Source organism: Bombus bifarius, unplaced genomic scaffold, assembly GCF_011952205.1.
Source record: "Bombus bifarius isolate JDL3187 unplaced genomic scaffold, Bbif_JDL3187 scf7180000008225, whole genome shotgun sequence".
In the NCBI taxonomy this organism is placed as follows: domain Eukaryota; kingdom Metazoa; phylum Arthropoda; class Insecta; order Hymenoptera; family Apidae; genus Bombus; species Bombus bifarius.
The window spans coordinates 296,497-317,241 of NW_022884523.1; the positions used below are offsets into that span (position 1 = coordinate 296,497).

At 35.1% G+C, this 20,745-nt stretch overlaps 2 protein-coding genes across 5 annotated transcripts in view; one reads left to right on the plus strand and one right to left on the minus strand.

Annotated features, from left to right (window-relative positions):
* The window catches only part of LOC117211258 (heparan sulfate 2-O-sulfotransferase pipe), a 117,043-nt gene that overhangs the window by 60,984 nt on the left and 35,314 nt on the right, over window positions 1–20,745 (minus strand). For all 4 annotated transcript variants that reach the window (XM_033454950.1, XM_033454949.1, XM_033454947.1 and 1 more), the window contains one exon: window positions 11,291–11,439. In XM_033454950.1, the coding sequence (XP_033310841.1) occupies window positions 11,291–11,351 (61 nt within the window). In that variant the 5' untranslated portion in view covers window positions 11,352–11,439. The remainder of the gene's footprint in view (window positions 1–11,290; window positions 11,440–20,745) is intronic.
* The window catches only part of LOC117211257 (leucine-rich repeat-containing protein 15-like), a 29,532-nt gene continuing 26,836 nt past the window's right edge, over window positions 18,050–20,745 (plus strand). The window contains exon 1 of the mRNA XM_033454943.1: window positions 18,050–18,404. The gene's annotated coding sequence lies outside the window, so the exon portion shown is untranslated. The remainder of the gene's footprint in view (window positions 18,405–20,745) is intronic.

Here is a 20,745-nt window from a genome sequence, read left to right on the forward strand (position 1 = left end):
GGTCGCTTCCTCTATCGTTCTCTTATCTACTTCACTTTCCTTCCTAATTATAATTATCGATCAAAACTGCTGAACCATTTTAACGAGGATGATTTCGCGCTGCTTGTTCTTCAAGCGAGAAAGAAAGAAGATCGTGCTCTGATATTACGTGTAATCTTCGATGCAGGATTCTTTCGTGAACATTAATGGTTCTATATATGGTAGCCGGGTTTGAGAATTTCAGAAAAAGTAGAGTAGAGGAAGTGTACAGTCGGTCACAAAAGTGTATTACGCGCGCCTATAGAATTTTCTGCATTTGATCTGTCAAAAGACATAACGTTTGTCACAGAGTCATTTGTATCCGCGTAGAATGCAATTGCCTCTAATGTGTTTTCGAAGGGAAGTGAAGAAATTAGAACGTTTAACTGAGAAGAATCTCGGGATACGAATATATCAGAGATTAGAAAACCTTTAATATTTGTCATCACTGAAGAAATAGTAGGATATTATTTATAGGATATTGCATTATATTATTACAAATAAAAAGAAAGAAATATATAAAGAAGATAATAATATAGCATTAAGCCTATTATTTCTATGATCTCATGTAGATATACCAAGTAATTTTTGTAACACTGTATTTTATACCTCTTTATTTGTTTTATTTTCAGAAAGGTGAAAGTGAATAAATTGTATTACATTGTGAAAATATGTCTTAATGTCCAAGAATATTAGTAGAGAACGTGTAATAACGTTCTTGCTGTAATATTTTATGTTTAAGGGATATGTGTTGAAGATATAGAGAAACATTACGTAACTTGAACATTAAGTTAGATGATTTTCAGTTTTCTTTTTGCCTCTTCTATCGTTTCGATAATTCACTTTCGAAAACTTTATGTGTTTATTAAAAGAAATGAATTATCTTAACATCGGATCTCAACGGGAAGATCAGATTTTAACACGAAGATTATCTTCAGCTATTGATTTTCATATGAGAAAGAAAGCATTTCAAGATATCGTAGTATGATATTACGTGTAACGAAAATCGATATAGATACCTTTACGAGCATCTTAGACATCATGGCTTTTCGTAGTGACCATCTAAATTTGACAGAAAGTGAAAGAGATAAGATAAATATACAAATAAAATCGAATGACTTTCAGCCCCCTGTTCCCATTTTATTAGGGCATGTCAGATAAGAGAAAGATATAAGAAAATTGCAGTTAACATGAAATGATTTCGAACCGTGGAAATCAACTTTCTAAGAAGATTTTGTTAGCAATGCTCTTTCACTTGCTAGTCACTTGCGTTAGAAATGATGAGCGTATTTTTCTTTCTATTACAGCATAAGAATTTTTATCACTTTCTATTTATTTTTATACACTCTCTCTAGTAGTTTATGTTCTTAAAAGCATACGAACGCTTACATTTTCTCATAGATGTACATGAAGGACATGACAAACTGTAATGTAATTTCGCTGATAAAACATACTACGAACACAAGAGATATTTTAGTCGAAAGAAATACTCTAATTCAACATATATATTACTTTGTATCTTCTTTCACGTTTTCATAATTTCATCTATCTTTGTTGTTTCTCGTCTGAGTCGCTTCTTCAGTAATTTCTTAATTCTTCTCCCTTTTCAAATGTTAACTTCGCGAAGAAACAAGTGGATCGACATTGTGAATTTACTCCGAAGGTCGACTCGATCTTCCGGATCTTAATTGTGACTAGAGAGTAAGAAAATACAAAGATTTGACAGGAATTTTTTCGGATCGTTATCTGAATCTGCCTAATCTCAAAAATATATCTAAAAATCTAAATGTTCATTTAAATCATTCTAAAAATGTTCATTTCTCTTCCTCTGGATTAGCAACATAACGGATTGGACGTTATCTCTTTCATCAAAGAAAAAATTAGTGGGATTAATTTATATTTGATTGGCGAGAAACACCATAATCATTAATTTTACCTATGAGACTTTATAGTTCGAAGATTAACTTCGTAAAGGTGAAAGATATGACTTTCTGCGATGACAGAAAAATATTTTATTCGATGAAAAATGTCAGAACATTTCGGTAGAGAAGAAATTTATTGGAAAGTGTTATTCCTTAAAAATTTCTTAAAAAATATAAAATCAACGTCCATTTTAGTTCCGATGTTTTCTAATTTCAATAGATCGCATTATTTCCATGATACGTTACGTTATTTTCTGGAAAATTTTACCAAGTATGTGAATAAAAAAGTTTTACAAGAAAACTAACTATTGTTGTTAGAAAGATACCGATAAGGCAATATAACTTAGTATTTTCTTAAATTTCGACTTGCAAGTCTTGGGATTTCATTTTAATTAAATTTAGTTTCATCTGAAAACACGATAGTATGAAATCTCATTCATATCCATGATTAATTTAACATATATTTTAGATGCAGCCTTAATGTCGTTTATTGTAATTCTGAGCGGAGACGACTGGCTATGAAATACTATTAAAGATTATCTCAAATATGATTATCATGGAAGCTTAATCAACTCGATCGTACGCAATTAAAGCAATATCTATTCTGTCTTCTTCCGCTTACAGTCTTAATTGCAACCGAGATAGATTCGTTTGCTGTTTCTTCACTCGCTTCGAAACATTTGTCTCTGTTAAAGTAATCGCAGTGTAATCATTTTTATGTCATACTTGCGTAAAATATAACCAATATGAAAAATCAATTTTCTATAACGATATCACTAACGAATATATAAATATTTTCAAATTTCTAAAATCTTCGATACATTTCAATCTTCCATTAATTTTTTATTTTACAGTTCACAAAGAATATCTTTACGAGTATTCAATTTCTTCAATTCCGATTAACAACTAATTAATCAAATTTATACAAGCAAAATTTCATACATAATTTGCTTCTCTCCCTTTAATACTTTTCATATTTCCTACATAATCTACCACTCTTTTAGAGCTCTGTTCTTAACACAAACGAAATATCGACGACCGTCGTCAAATCGCTAGCAAAAGCAAGCATCGACGTTAATAGAGAAATCCATTGGAAATTAACCGAAGTTTCCTACAGGCTCGCCATCCTGGATCAAAAGTTAACGACTATAGGCTGCTCTTCCGCGCCAAAATAACACCCTTTCGACCACCAAAGGCTACCACTCTACTCACATGACTTCCTTTCATACAACACCCTCCCCACCATCACGCACGATACGCCTCAGGAGCCTTCATCCTCTTCAGCAGCTCGCAAGAGAACCGCGATTGAACTTTCATTTCAGACGGGTATTCGCCAAGAACCGCTATTAATCCATTTCTCCGTCTCGAAGAGATATTTCATTCCGTTTATTCTGCATTCTGCCCCTTTCTTCCACTCGAACGTCATTCCCTTTCACTTCTCTCGGCCACCTGCGAGACGGTTTATTTCGCCGGAGCCTCTTCTGCATTTTCTACGGGCTAGAGAGCGACCGTGATTTCCGTTTTCTCCTTGGTGAACGACCCATCGCTCGATTATCCCCTGGATTTCACGCGCTTTTCCTCTTTTCGAAGCATTTTTTTTTTTTTTTGTCTCCTTCCCCTTTCTTCGGGTTACGTTCGCTTCTTTACGGTTCCGACTCATTTTCCGGCTCGAGGGAGATAAAGCTGGAATTTCCTTTCTGAGTGATGGATAACGAGAACGGGGTTGAAGGATCCTTTTTGTTCGTTTTTTACACGGTTGCTGGATAATTAATCCTTTTGGCTGTGATACAAAGTTTGAAGAATACGACTGTCGAAAATAGCTTATAAATGTTACCATAGGTATAGGATTAGTCAATAATATTAATTTTGAGCGAGGAAATTAAATATTCGCAGAGTATAAAATATCGTTTGAAAAGTTACGAAGTGAGGATTTTAATACGAGATCGATGTAAAAAATGTTCAAGGAGTTGGGTGAAAAAGTTCGTGGATAGGTCGTCGTGTGACGATTAATGTCTTTATTTCGAGCTAAATGTATTCATGCTATAAAAGGGTATTTCTTGCAACTGGGCCAAGCCATAACTCCAACGTGACAGAGGGAACATGAAAATTTCACTAGGCAAACATAAACTATTTCAAGCGACGTATTTTCTGTGACAGTGGAACTGTTTCAAAGATCGAGTAAATGTTCTCATATTTATTTATATCGCAGCCTTCGCACATTTTCCATGTTTCATCAGTGGAAACGATATAGGAAATAATGTTCACGATATGAAAACCACTATAGACCAAGTGGCCTCAATAGACCATAAAGTTAACCCTACGATTAAACCTTAACTCTACCACGATCTTCGAGTATTTATGTTTCAATCTCGTTCCAACGAGCAAGAATATCCTTAACATTTAAAAAAAAAAGGTTAAAACGTAGATATATCAATACCAATTCTTTCATATTTTCTTGAAACTTGACGATATTTTTTAACGATAGAAGAGCTCGATCGTATCGAACACGAGCCAAAAACGTAGCGGTATTTAAAATATGGAAATATGTTTTAAATATTCACTCAGCGAAAATCATATTTCATCTAACCGAGGAAATGTCGCTCTTTCTGTCAATTGATTTATTTTCGTCCATTAAAGTATGCAAGACAAAGGAGACATAAATCAATCGATTTCATTGATGTCGATTATAATTAGAACTGAGCTAATGTTTAATAGAATTACTGATTGTAATTAGCACGAGTCGTACAAAATTATCTTCATAGTTATATTTTACAATATCTGCTCGATTGATCATACTATAGGAATAACGTCAAATTTCAGGATGTGATCAGCGAACGGAAGCGATTAGTGAGTTCTTTAATAGGTTCTTTTACTTTTTTTTTTCTCTAAAATTGTATATATTATTCCGTATCTTATCCCTCGAAGCTCGGAAGATATTCTAGTTACAACGAAATATTACTCCTAGCTCATTTTAATACCATTAGATCACGCGGAGTCAACTGATGAAAGATTAACAAGAACCTCTGTTCCTTATTCCTGTTTATTGGCCTTGCCTACAGGACGTGACGTGGTTCGATGCATCTTAGTCTTATCTCATTAATGCTTCTCTTATTCGTGAACCTGACATATTACGTCTTGATTTTGCTGTGACATCCAACCTGTTCTATAAATGGACTTCTTATTCAATTTAAATAACTCGTATACGTGTAAATGTGACAATATCGATTCTAATAATTTTCTTTTGAACCAGTAACATCGTAGTATGTATTAGCAGTGTACTTTTCAATGATTTTAATTTACGATAAATAGCAACGTACTTTTGTCGGACATGTTATCCTGAATCGTTCAGTTATTTTAAATTTCACTTATAGAAATATATATATCTGTATAAGTCGGATAATAGTCTTATTATTAAAATTTCAAAAGAATCAAGTGGAAATAGAAAATCGATTTTATCTTTCTAATTTAGATCGCTAAAAAGCTGCATCGTTGAACTGCTCGATAATATTCGAGTACCTTTTGCACAGTTTGAATTATTCATAGTTACGATAGCAGCTGGAAAAAAGTTGTTAAAAACCGGTGGTCATAGAAACTTCATAAATTTAGATTTTTATTCGTCAAATGTATACTATTATATCCTTTTTATAAGTATAATAATATAATACCAGGCAACGGGTACAATAACTAACGTTAAATCGAACTCGTTCGCATATCACAACACGATCTGGAAAGCGTACTCCGTAAAATGCTCCTGTTCTTCCATAAAATTCATGTTACAAGTTATAACCATAATTCGTAGTTGGTGCCAGACTCTGTATCATATTTATAAATCATCGATCTTTATCTTTCGCCAAAGATAACCGATTCGCTTCATTTTCCTTATCTCAGATTAGTATCAGCCGCGTCCAATTTTATTTGTGAATGAAATTATGCCATCGATTATCTGTAATTTTCAACATGTAAAAAGTTTACTTGAAACGATATCCTGTTCCAGAATCCAAGATATGGAAATTGAGTTCTATACGTACGACTTGTTGATCCAAATACGATTTAAAACGTCGAGCATATTTGACACTGAATAATATTAAATTATGGAATAATCTCCGAATTACCTTGATATTATTGTTTTTAGACTCGAAGAAAATGGAAAATAGCTTCGAGTTTTTGTCACATTGTACAAGTATTGCGCATATTAATTGACAGGTGCATGGATCATTAAAGAGAAACTCCATAATTATGTTTTATTAAGACCTTTTTTGCCGTGTATTCTTTGTTTGTTCTCAGTTTCATGAACGAAACCGATTGTTCCGTATGGAAACGAAAGTGAAACCAATACTACGTCAGGTTAATTGTTACGTCGAAAGATATTTGTAAAATTTGTTACTTTGTACGATTGCTACCGTAGGATTTGTCATTTTAGCGAACAGTTTCGTTATGTTTGTTATGGTTATCAATACACAAAAAATTATTCCTTTTATAATTTACTATTCTCGCAAATGTTTGTGAATGGAAATTTTTTACATCTAATAAATAATAGCGTAGGTAGATTTAAGAAGAGAACACAAAGATTTACATATATGAAAAGAATGATAATTGCAGTTCGTTATTTTGATCCAAACTCCAACGACCAACAGTTGCCAGAAATAAATTAGTTAAGTATGTACGAATCATAAGAAAAATTATTTTCTTTTCAAAGTTTGCCACGAATTATTCAATGCTTTCGATTGAAATATCTTTCTTCGTCGTAAATGACTTCGTTAACGAAAAATACTTCGTTAACGATGATCTTGTTTCATTGAAAAGAGTTCTATTTTAACCCCCTCTCCCAAAGATTACGTTTACCAATCGTTCATATATACCGTGATTCACTTTTTGAAATTATCTTTAATGAGAGTGGCGCACAGTGGAGCCGCGGCAGAAAGGAATTCTTTTCTCATTGACAATAAGTAGAACGCTGGAAACGAGGTCAAGAGATATGAACTCTCCGAGCGAGGCGATGCATCCATTCCCTTCAAGCAACAGTCTAAACTATGATAAAAGGTTTTTGCATAGCATCGCCGTATATTCTGTGTATATTTCTGTAAACTCCACTTTCCCACTTAAATAATTCGTTGCACATTTATTATATCGTACGTATTTACATTATATCGTTGCACGCAAAATTAGAGCAACATTTTCGTAAAATTTATTTTACGACCATCGTGAAATTTTTTACAGTTTGAAACTTTTCCCATATTTATTTCATATACTTACGGACGAATTATTTTGAAATTATTGCGAAATTTCCACATAATTTACTGTACCGTTAAATTTTTTATAATTCCAAACTTGTAAATTATTGCAAATTTTTGTTATCTTCCCTCATTAAATTATAAATTAAACTTCCATTTGTCACGTGTGTTTCACAACGCACGTATCGATTATTTTACAGTTATCGCAATCTTTCGTATAATTCTAAACTCGTGAATTATCGTAACTTGGAAAACTGCAATCACTTTTCGAATTTTAATTTCAATTTTCTATCTATCGTCGTACTTTCCCACGCGGATTAATTATTTCACAAATATTAAATTTATCATCAGAGATCCATCGAATAAGCGAATCCAATTTCTCGATCAATCATGCGTGCTTCAAGAAGCAATTACAGGTGCAAACGATTAACCTTCTATGCTTCGTAACGAGCAGTATAGATCGATGGTTCGACAGCATTGGAAATCGTAAACGCTGGTATTTCGAACGATAGCACGATTCTTCGAACATCTACCAGTTCTCATGAGAAGTTCGATGACCTACAACTCAAGTATGCAGCGGACGATGCGAGATCGAGGGAGGAAAACCGATTCATCAACATCTTCCTGCCCTGCACTTTCGATTTCCGATATACCTTATGAACTACGCATACTTCTGTACGCGTACTTGGAACATTTCTAATTATACGAATTGTACGACCGTTGTTATCTTAGGGGAAGATCGTCGGAAACGTTTCGTCCCATTTCACGCCAGCCACTCGATTATGAATATTTATAACCCGAAGCTATTTCGAGAACTCTGTTCGGCCACTTCTTTCCTCTCCCTTTATCGCTGCCGTCATAACAATAAATCTCTTCGAACAAAGACGTTTCTTTGCGAAAAGAAAAACCTTCGTCTCAGCGAATTTATGCGATAAAAACGGAAAGACGGCTGTTTCTGTACAAGATACTTTCATCTTATAAGAACGACAAATAGCGGATAGCGAACAGCGAATTAGCGGTAGCTACAGGTCAACTCTGAAGGCTTACGTCTGAGTTGATTATATTTTAGTCGAATGTAATCGTATTTTAAACGCTCTGAATATCTAAATATCAAGTGTACAAACGAATGAGTCAAATTTTTCGCTGGAACTGGAAGTTTAGTTAAGAAAGAAAATAGCTATAGAAAAGGAAAAGGATGTAGCAAGCTGTTCGATAGGAATATTTGTCGTTGCTGTCTATAAATTTGGCTACCTATGAAGCAGGTGACGAGATCCATCGTGGAAAATTATTTTGTCTCTAAACAAGATGAAATCGTCAGGACCAAGAGACGAAAGACATCGTAATGAGCCTGGTTTGGGACGTCTTGCAGCAGCGAACTTTGGAGTGCTACTTGTTCCAGTCGATGTAACACGTCTTATCCTACATCCACTTCCAATTAGTGGATCGGATACAAAAGTGACTTGACGATTAGATCTCGTCTAAAGACATAGCATTTTATCGCGATGGAATTCATCTATTGCCTGATAGATCGCTTAAAAGTTGTAGAAAGCAACGGCGAATATCTCGATTGAGCAAGTTGCTATACTTTCTTAAAAATAGACTTCGAATTTCAGATTAAGAAATTTGTACACCTGATACAACGTTCAACGAATCTTGCAATCATTCTCCTAGAGAAAAATGTGCGTCGTAATGGAATATTCTTGGCAATTGGAAATTTGAATCGCTTTTTACGATTTCTGTTGCAATTAGTGGCTGAATTCCACAATCCAAAAGCAATATGTACCCAAGTGGACAATGTACTATTTCGAAATAAAAGTTGCATACGTTGAAATAGGAAAAATAGCCTATACACATATACATATCGAATAGAGACGAACATGAAATTCAACACGCAGATACACAGACCTGTCGAATTTAAAGCTACCATTTCAAAAATTCACGCATTGTCATATTTATCACATCGTTGTAATATAGAGGATGGTTGGTAACTGGTGGTACAAGCGGGAAGGGGGTGATTCTACGCGAAAAACGAAGTCGAAAATATAGAATAAAAATTTGTTTTTAATTTTTTTTTTTAATTTTTCCATCGAGACAACGATCTACAGTGAAATCCGTTATAACGTACCGCACGCGTACCGAGCGAAAATTCAAAGTCGATTTTCTCGAAAACAAAGCCTCAAAGGAAAAATTGTTATTCTATATTTTCGACTTCTTTTTTCGCATAGAATCAGCCCCTTTCCGCTTGTATCACCAGTTACCAACCACCCTGTATTTGTTCGTACAACCCAGGTACAAAATCGCGCAACAAACTACCTGTTAAGTTGACGTGTAAAAGTTCCAGATTCGTTTCAACGCGAAACTAATTAACGACGATACACTCGTTTCTTGAACAATTTAACAAACTCGCAGAAATTTAACAGAACTTGATAAGCAACTTTTATTGTACAAATATGTGTTTCTAGATACGTGTACACGTATTTCATAGCCAGAGAATGAAATCGGCGTGGAAGACATATTTGAAATTCAGATACGTTAGCGAAGATACGTAACTACAGGAAGAAGGCGGCGATTGATCGATGCGATCGTAAAACGACGGCGCAACAAATTGGGAACAGCAGCTGCATTAAAGAGGGAATCAGAACGACGCGACGCGACGCGGCAGATCCGGAGCGGTTAATTAGCGTGTTACGGGCAAACGAGGACCCTGATACCGTTACGTATCTCGCGAATGCGAAATCCTACGAGCTGGAACGATAATGATCTAACGATACATACACACACGCTCCACGCTTTTCCCCTGACTGTTGGCTCTTTGTGCGTTCGCTCTCACACCTTGACCTTCTTCAACCGGGAAGTCTAGCCTCCCTTGAAGGATATTCGCATCCGAAGGACGCCATAATGCGTACGTACGCGTGTACGCGCATTGTGTTTCTACAGTCTGCCAACCAATTTAGGAATTTACGCGATTTATACGATTATGGTTAAATATTTTTTTTCTTTCTGATTTTAATTACACCGGGAAGATAGTTGGGGCGCGAGAATGTACATTTCACATCTCTCAAGACTATGACCCGAGCACGTGTTGTTAACGACAAGTACGCACGTTGGTTTCTACACGTTTAACATTGTTACCTTTGTATCCTTAAAGCAGAGAATTTTCTCAGCTAATTAGGATCGCTGTTTCTTCGTCGCCTGTTTTTTATCACGAATGGATTAAGGATTTTTATCGTTTCTTCGTTTGCAAATATAGCAAATGTTCGGTAATTGTTAGCGGCGTTTTGTGATGAGATTTATATTCATTCATTTATTCAGTCGACTTCGAAAGTCTGTTACTTACAAGATATTCTGCATTTTAAATATTCAGGAAAATATTTTTGAAACTCATCGATTTGGAATATTCAATGTTGGAATGTAATAATCAATCTCGTATCACCAAAAGTGCCCTCTTATTTGATTCTAACTCTAAATATGTATTTTCTCGCGCTATTGAACATTTCAAAAAAGATTCTTTACTCGATTTTCTAGAAAATTTCATGGGTTTACCAACCATATTCAAGAAACTTATATTTGTGAACCGAACAGGTGGTTCGAAACGAAGAAATGAACGAAGATGAAGTCGTGACGAAAAGAGAAAAAAATTGAAACGGACGTTCTTCTCTAACCATAACAACACAGGATAGCGTGAACTTCCGCGTAAAACAGTTTTGTTTATAAAAAGGCAGAGAGTGTTATTTTAACTTGTAAACTTCGAACATGTTACGGTAAACCTTGTAATTTCTAGCTTTAATTTTCCCAGGAACAATTTATAAGGAAAAAAAATGTTAATGGGTCTACTTGCACTCTAACCTGAATTATTAGTTTCTTCCATGGGAAATTAATATTCCACGATGAAAGTGATCAGGATGGCACGTAAGCAACACGTAAAGCGACTTTCTATTCAATTTGGAACATCACTTTCTTGATAAAATATCGCGCGAGTTATTCATCTATCGAATATCTATCGAATCGAACGACAGTTTCAAGTTACACACCAAGTTTCCAACTATGCGTTGGTGCAAATATACAAGTTATGTGACCACGAGAAAGTTCAAAGGAGATGTAACGGAGTGAAAAACTCACCGGATGAGAGTTGATTTGCCGACAGGATCTCGTCTTCTCCAGGTTGAAGGCGAACTTCCATTTTTCGCAGACGCGAATGCAGCTCTCTTGTGTGCAAAAAGAGGAAAAGGGTGCTGGAAATCGCGATAAGAGCGATCAGCTCGATGGTCCTGTAAAAGAATAATCGAATCAAGCAGCTGCTCCTACATAACAAAAAACAACGATCTAATGTTATTTTGCACGTTTGCGATTACATGTTTCATGAACGTTCTGGTTCGCTTCTTCGAGCCAGACTTGACAAGAATATATTTGTTCCCAAATAATTACAAATACATCGTCTGATCGTCGTGAATGCGTAAAATCACAAAAATTGGCTACTGGTACGTTTCTCGCGTGGCTATTAAAAATTCGTTACACGTTCATTTAACATTCACAAACATTTTCTAACGCAAATGAGCTACTTTACTTAGGCAAGAAACTTTCAATTCCGAACGCATCCTTCTAAACGGATTAATTGGTAGAATTGGATTCGGCAAATATTGACACCCGGTAGCCTTAGATCCGTTAACTTGGTCGATTCCTAATCTCTTTGCAAGAGAAGACTTTCCATCGTGCAAATAAAGGTAGAACGAGAAAACATTCGAGAAACTGTGGATGTCCGTTTTCCCAAAGCAACGTGTCACGAGCGGACCGTCATGTGGGTTGTCGTCGCCGGAGGAAACAGGGCATGGCGAGCAAAGTTATCTGTCCCGTAATTGATCATTCTGTTCGCGGAGATGGTTCACGTGCGACCTGGTTTCAAGCGATCCCACGTCGACCGTGAAAGGACGACCGTCACCGGGGAGATACAAAATTGCGCTCCGATGTTACAGAGAACCCGAACATTTCTTCGTTGCACGCCGTGTGCGGTTTGTAACTTCACGGAACGGCCGTAATTACGGCAAAGGATGACAAAGTAAGGAATCCGGGGGAATTTCCCCCGGGAATGACGACACGTCAAAGCGTCTGTGTGAACAGGTTTCCAGGTGGAAAATTTTAGTATTATTGAAACTCGAATGGCTTGAATTACGTTAAAATGCGTATAAAGAAAATTCAATTTTATATTGTAGGTGTAATCATACTGCCGACCATAAGCAATAGAGCCACTCTATATATAGTTATATTTGGAAAAGACTTCATTTAATATTTTATTTAGTACAATAGGACATTTATTACATTTATTGGAAAAATGTCCGTTCAATTTTATTTTATTTAGTATTTTCTCTGACATTTTATTCAATACCTTTTTGTTAGAAGATACGAAAATCGAAGGAAAATGTAAATTATTCGTTCTTCCCGCTAAAAGTCAAACAAAATAATTAAAAATTCGAACAACGTACTTAAATACACCGAATCTGTTTAACGTATCCGTCAGTTTAGTCAATTCTCGTTGACCTTCGATTATTTCCACGTATCGTAGTCGTTTTTAATAAAATCCAAAGTTTCTAAAAATTAATACCATTTACTTGAACTATTTTCACGCGCCCAAGCAATTTTTAATCAAAGCGAAAATTTCTACGAATTAACACTACTTTACATTAAAACCATCAAACAGGATTTGAAATTTTTCTTGTATTTCGAAAAATTCTAGACAAGACGGTACATCGTAAGGAAGACCATGCTACATCTTTCTTCAAATACAGTTATATCTAGTACAACGTATATTTCCACGTTTCAGATGCATCCATATCTTCATCGCGTCACCATACATTTTAAATATGCATAAAGCAGAAACAGCATCGCTTTCCGCTTCATTAAATTAATTCAACAAGTTTATTATAATCTGCAACTGGGGATAAACGACGCAGCTAAAACGTACAAACCGTGCAACAAGTAGTATCATATCGACATCGAGCCGCGCTATAAAATTCTCCGTAATTACCATCGACTACACGCTATCGTGATGATCATACTCGATGAAAGAATAATCTATTTATCACCTTACCAGTTTTTCCCCCATGCAGGAAGTAATCACATCAAACGTCGGTTGTTTCGATTCCGCGATCGACACGCGTTTCGCATCTCATTGAAACGTTTCTTTAGAAGCGATCCCTCGTCTATTTCTCACGTCGTACGGTAAAACGTCATCCTCGATGACGTTCTTTTCAACCCGTTCGGACGTTGACACACGCGGAACGCCATGTGTCGCATAACTTTATAATGGTTTACGATCTTTGAACGAGCAAAATCGTGACCGCGAGAACCGGAAATTCCGATAAAAGATTTCTTGTATCGCTTACACGATTTAGAACCGGGTTCTGCAGAAGAAAAAGAAAAGAAAAGGCATCTTTTCATAGAACAAACGAAGTGGGAGTTCGCGTAACGTTATCTCGCGAGCTTTGCATAATTCCTAGGAATTACGTGATTCAATTTTATCGATTTCTCCATTGAAATTCTCGAGATTATCGGGTTCGAAACGAGATGATCAACGACGATATCGGTAAACGAGTTTCGATAAAGATACGAAGTGTGAATATTTTTTTTTTTTTTTTCGAAGAAGACTTGTTACCAATTTTTCTAATTACTTGAAAAGTAAAGAGTAAAATTTGTTATTACGGTTGGTGATAAATACAGTTATTGATTTGGGAATTAGTCAATTTATTTAGAGATATGTATTGTTTCGTAATACGTTTCGTAATACCAGACACCGGTGATTGTAAGCTTTTCGAAGGTTTAAATTATCGTTTTTGTTGCTCTTATTTGATAATATTATCAACTGTTGCTTGTTTGTAATTCTTCTGCGAAAGCAATCCATGTAAAAGTTTTCATACACTTTTTCTGTGATCTTCAAATATTATATTTTCAACTACAATTATGTAAATACTATAATTTGTTTGATAATATGCAATTATTACAAAACGATTTGTCTATCAAAATTTCAATTCCTTCGACAGTAAATATGAATACATATTTATTTATTATCTTCTTCATAGAAATTATACAGCATTAAATAAATTCTAACAACCAATGGTATAAAAATATCTACTCGAATATCTTCTTCTATGTAGACAGTTGAAAATCATAGTGGCGTAGGTTAGTATAAGTCAGTCTACCACCTTCCTTATAATTCATTATAGTTTTTCAAGCCGTAAAAACATACCACGACAGAGAATAAAGTCATAACTGAATTAACTAAACGACGCTTTTAAGAATCAAAGTACGCGATGAAGTTCAAATTCTCGAGATCTTCACTCACATCATTGTACGATTCTTTTCTCTTTTCTTAAGCACTTCCAAGCTTATCTGTCACTTGTCAATCACCAACAATAAGCAAGTACCTTTCTCGCACTAAAAGTACAAATTCTTTCTACCTGTCGTCAAACGATCTTATTAAAGTTAAATATCAAACTTTCCAGCGACGATTCAAGTTCCTACATTTTTTCCCATAAAAGTACAAAATCTTTTCCTCCCATCGTCGAACGATTGATACGAAACTTTCGAACGATTGTTCGAGTTCTTACTTTCTAAAGCGTGGAACGTTTGTCACGGTGAAATTCGAACGTTCGATTCGGATTAATTTTAAGAGAATGCAGGCTGACCACGCGTGGAATAGTCGAGTTTCCAGATATCCTCATTATGCACGATGGCCCTTCCCGCGTCCCATGTTCTTTCACTAACGCGTTCCTAGGAGCTTACGGTTCCTTCGTGTTCGTGTGTCGTTGACACCGCGTCCCGCGACCGATACCGTTCGTTTCTTGTTTTCTTTTATCTGGACACGCGTTCGTTTCTTCCGACGCGATTGTCTGGACCGCTTGGACATCGAAGCGGTTTCCACGGCGAACAAGATGCGCTTCTTTGCAACCGAGGACGTGTAAAGGGAAACCTATGGTTGGTCACCGGTTAGGACGTCCATGCGAGAATCGATCCTTCTAAACGATCCTTTTAAACGATCCTGATGGTGATGCATGAGAATGACGGTAGATTTTTAGTAGATACAGGTTCTCTGTTCGTGAGAGATTTGAAATGAAGCTCTTGCTGCGAAGAATGTCCGCTATTGCTCAGAAGTACCTCGCGTGTTTGTCCGTGTTTGATAAGACGTAATTCAGCCGTTTCATGATCGATGTTGCACGCAGCGTTGTACTTTTTCAGCGGAATAAATGCAAATTGCATTTCCGACAACACCATCCTTCGGTAACAACTGCAGTGATCTTGTAAATCGAAGGAGAACGATAAAGCGAAGAGTTGTATTTTAACAAGTTATCAAACTGTATATATGACAAATGTCTTTGCTATTGGTAATGCTGTTGCTCATTTTTTGCGTATAAAATATTAAATATTATATAAAAATATTAAAAATGTAATATTAATTTAATGAAACGTATGGATAATAGATTTTAATTAATGGAATATGTTGAATGATCCACGGGTTACCTGTCGTTTAGCGAAAAATACAAAATAATTTTTCTTTTTTATGAAAAAATGATACTTTTAAAATTTCTTTTACTTTTTAATTGCTTTGTTCGATACTGCTGAACTTTTACTCGAAACATTCTCTTATGAAAATTTAGTCAAACTATCGATACAAATATGATAGCGATCGATCGCTCAGTAAATGAGTAATAATATAATCGATAAAGAGAAAATTTGTCTTGCAATCCAAAATGGATCTAGGATGATTTTCTTCTATATCATTGTAAATATCCTAATATTTATGAAAAGGATTATACATTCTCCACGATAAAATCATTTACAAAATTATTTATTATATATTTTAGAATAATTTCATTTTAAGTAATTATTTATCTATATCGACATAATTCTCCAGATATTCTGCTGATAAATCAATTGAAGTTTGAGACCAGCAAATCCGATGTACCATAAGATCATTGTTGGCTATTGTTCTGTGATAGCAACAATCTGTTGATAATTCGATTTCAAGCTTCAATTGACTCACCGACAGAATATCTGAAGAATTACGTCGATATAGATGAATAATTATCCTGTAGCTGGAGAATTTGATGAAAACGAAGATTAAGTGTAACGCATGGGTAAATTTGAATAGTCGTCTTTTACAACTTTCCCATCCCAGTTTGATTGAATGCTAATAAGATTTTTGTTCCTTCAGAAATATCCTGCGTCCTAAATGTTCTGCAAGAATTTTTCGTTCGCGGGAAGATCCAATAATAGCCATTTCTCAACATCCTCCTTTACCTAATAGAATTATGATAGTCGTGTTCCATTACTTAAATAAGCAACTTTAATTGAAATACTTTGGCAAATCATTTTTGCTTGATCAAACATTACCTCGACAGTCTTAACAGCCTGCAACACTATGTATATAACTACACGCATAATGTGGCACATGCCACATTCTCCTCCAGCTTTGTTAGAGCAATCAATCATGCAAATCTAATTTAACAAAATAGACATTTTTTGATACTCGTACAGAGTTCAAATTCAATTACGCAAAATTATCTTCGTGTTCTGCGTCTTCTGTACATTTTTAGTTTTCCTTTGTACAGGTAACCGTTGACGCAACAGTTAGTTGCTCTAACGAGCCTGGGAACATTTTGCCAAATGATCGAGATAAGCGTACTTGATTATAACTAGGTTGCACAATAGCTTGTGAATTTAGGAGAACAAATTGTAATGAGTTATTCCTTATATTTATAGCGAATGGACTATGATTGGAGCTTCAATGAAACACAATTTCAGGAATTTGGCACGAAGAGAATTTCACTTTTTAAGAGACGATTTAATAACCATCGAAGAGTTATTTCGACTTATAAGAAATGTGTTCTACTGAAAGAAATTTTGTTGACGATAAACTATTTGGATGGTAACAAATTATCCTACGATCCTGTTAGCGAGACAAGTTATAGCTTGTACAAGAAAGCTTTTCAAGCCATAAGTAACGAATAGCAGTAATAGCTTCTGAAAACTAGAAAAACAAAGAATTTTATCCTTTTTAGTAATAGTAATAGAATATTAACTTCGACAATTTCTAATTTATTCTTAATTTCTTATTTAATCAAGCTCGACAATTTCTTATTATCACATTCATACAATCTCGCTTCTCTATTCTACTAATCGCGAGATATCAAACACTAAAAACGTTCTTTTAAAAGCGACAAGACAAAATTCATCGTTGGTGCATCAACTTTTGAATTAAACCATCGAAATAAGGATGTCCTATAGCGCTTCTCTTCCACATGGTAAATAATTGAACAAACCTTAAAAGGTACGCGAGCAAAGAATTTCATTTTTCACCGAAACAAGCGAAATAACGAAATAAAAAATAAAATAACAAAATAAGAATATCAAATTCAAGCGATATAGTCGACAATTTAAAAATCACATTATATGGAATAATAAATATTGCAATTACAACAAATAAAATCAAACATTCGTGGTGAGAAGAACAGATCCCAGTGCAATCTACTTTCCGTTTAATTTCCTCGATTTTCCAAAACCCTATCCTTAAACTTTCCACGAACTTCGCCATTATCGCTCCTTCCCCCCGTGAATTGTTTGCAAATGACTGCAGGGCACAACGAAGCGTGTCCGCAGAATTCCCTCGCACCCTTCGTTTCAATTTTTTTCTTTTCTTTTTTCTTTCATTTCTACTGCCTCGTAAGATGATCGCAGATAGCGACAGGCTTCGTTTTCCTCGCTCGTGAAAATTGTCCATGACCAGCGCAGGTGCGAACCACGTGATGACGACGTATTTTCAACGAACGAACGAGCGCCTAGCTCGCGTGTTTCCGATGGAATTGAGCTGTTGGAACACCGTGAAAACTCGAGGGGCGTATCATCACGCGAGCTGTTTTAACGCGAGCACGATAAGTCGAATCTCGCGCGACGACGTAAAAAGTAACGCCAATTATACCCGTTTGAAACACACTGATTCTACTTTTCCACGACTGAAACACGGTTCGATATAATTTCTTCTTATTTTCGAGCCGCGCGGTATCGTTAAATCTTTAACATGCCATTTCTTATTTCATCGTGCGTTAAGAACGGTGTTGCTTAAGCAACGTAGTACACGAAGAGGATTCATCGTCAGCATCTTATTAGGGTTCGTTTGGATTGATTCGCAACTTGCAGCAAACGTAAGAAGTCGAAGAAGTTTAAAAAACTGGTGAACGCTGAGAAGGTGAGAGCAATTTATTGCGAAAAATTTATTTCAGCAACATATTGCGATATTTTTATATAATTCTATAACACTTTGTTTGAGGTAGCCACCCACATGATAATCAAACAGCTAAAAAATTCTACCAAATGTCCAAATTGGACAAATTGTGGATGTGAAATATTAAATAAAAAAAAACACTTTGTTTGATTATGCTGTCTTAAACGTTATTTAAGGATATCGTATAATTTGACGTAAGGTACATGCATACGTGCTGTTTTAGTAAGCGTAAGGTACATGGATCGATTTGTATTTCGCGTAGCTACGATAGGATAAGTTAAAATAAGACACGATAAGGTAAAGGAATAGTACCTTGCTATTTGCATCTTTCTTTTTAATTTTATTTTATTGCTTCGCTATTTTTGAAATTTTTACGATTTCACCGTTTACTATTCACGTGGAATAATAGAATAAAAAGTGAATAAATTCAAAGATCGTTTCACCGCAATCCTGAATATAATTCTAAATTATACCACATAATTTTTAATTGCATCTCATTTTTTAAAAAAACGTTCCTTACAAACCATATATAAATTTTCATGTGTTAACTCGTAACTATTACTACACTTTGACGTTTTAAACGAACATTTCGATGATTTGTAATTTTATTCAACTCGATATTTTTTCATGCTCGAGTCCCGTAACAAGCGAAAGCCTCTTTTAAACGTTCTCTGATCTTCGATTAGAAGGTGTTTGCATTTTAAAAATTAGCACATCGACATAAAAATTAATAACAGCTCGGAACAAGTTTCAAAGCGCATAGAATAAAATATTAATCGTTACAAGCTTCGTCACGCGTGTGTCCAGATGTTACAGTACAAAGAATTATTGATAACTAGCAGTCGGCACGCGATCAAAGATTGATAGGTAATAACAAGGCATGGAAATTCCTGCCTTCTAAAAGAGCTAGATATTGCGGAAGGTCGAACTGCTGAGTTCAAGGCAGATGTTCCTTCTAATTTTTATTTCACAGCAACTGTTATTAGTGGAGCTAATGATTATATTCTAATGTATCTTCGATTGGACGTTGCTATTATAACACCGTTATAACTAATGATGGTTGAACAGGAATAAAGAAGCGTGAAGTATTAAGTGAAATCATTGCACAGTTACAACGATTATAGTGTATAGATATAAAGGTTAAAAAATAATTAATTATCAAAAATAAAAAATAGCTGATGTTCATCGTTATATCGATCGGTGATATGATCTTCGTGGTTGTTTATGATTCATTGCAATTTTTCTACCAGTTTCTCTGTATCGTATAAAATTGTTCGCTCTCTCTTCGTAATAAATTTATTTATATTATTCCAGCGCGAGGTTCAGATTTGGATCTTCTTTAAATTCCTGGATCCTCATTTGTACAGACGTCGCCAATTATAAGCTACGATCACGTTACACGTTCCCTTGTTGGGATTTTTAAAATGTACAACGCTGTAAGCGCACTTTTCCCACGCGCGTAGTTTATGCTTTTTCGTTGTTGACAGACTAATTAACAAATTTCTAAAATTACCATTTTATATCGTAGTGTATACCGCATAGAAAAAGGTGGAATAATTTTACAGTTATCTAATGCTACGTGTTAATTGCAAATCTCGTGCGTGAAAAAATAAACAAAATCTTTCGCTAGATCTAATAAAATTTACATTAAAAATACATGAAAAGAACATGGAATCTCTATCATTGCTTACAATCTAAATGTTAAAAGAAAATGAATTGCGTCGAAGCTGATAACTGATAGCTGAACTTGATACGAATATAACAACTATTACAAATAAGTAACCCTAGGCCTGTGATTGCGGTCGTCATTACGTAACGAATGACATAGATAATGAATTAATACGTTATTTAATAATATATTACTCAATCATTGTAATTAGTAAACTTGTGATCCATGTTTCCTATTCCTTTCGAAAAAATACTTTCTATCGAAATTAATTTATTCTTTAACCTTTTCTACGAATTCCACAAACGTAAATCATCGTTTTTAGAGAATATTCTTGTCAGTTATAATCGAGGTTCGCGGCGATCATCCGACAAAAATTATACTCGGATCGATCCTGCGGTTTTAGGCTTCCTGGAGTACCATTCCGTCTGTGACGCAATCTTATTGTCGATTTATTTCAGCAAACGTTTTCAGGCTGCGAGACTGATTCAGCGAAATTCTAATTGTTGGATTTTTTTAATGTCGTGATAATGTCAAGGATTCTACGTAAAATTTCTTGTTTCGCTATCACGTGTGTACGATAAAAATTCAGATTTTATTTTGAAGTATAAAATGTGTCTGTATAATCGTGAATACAGT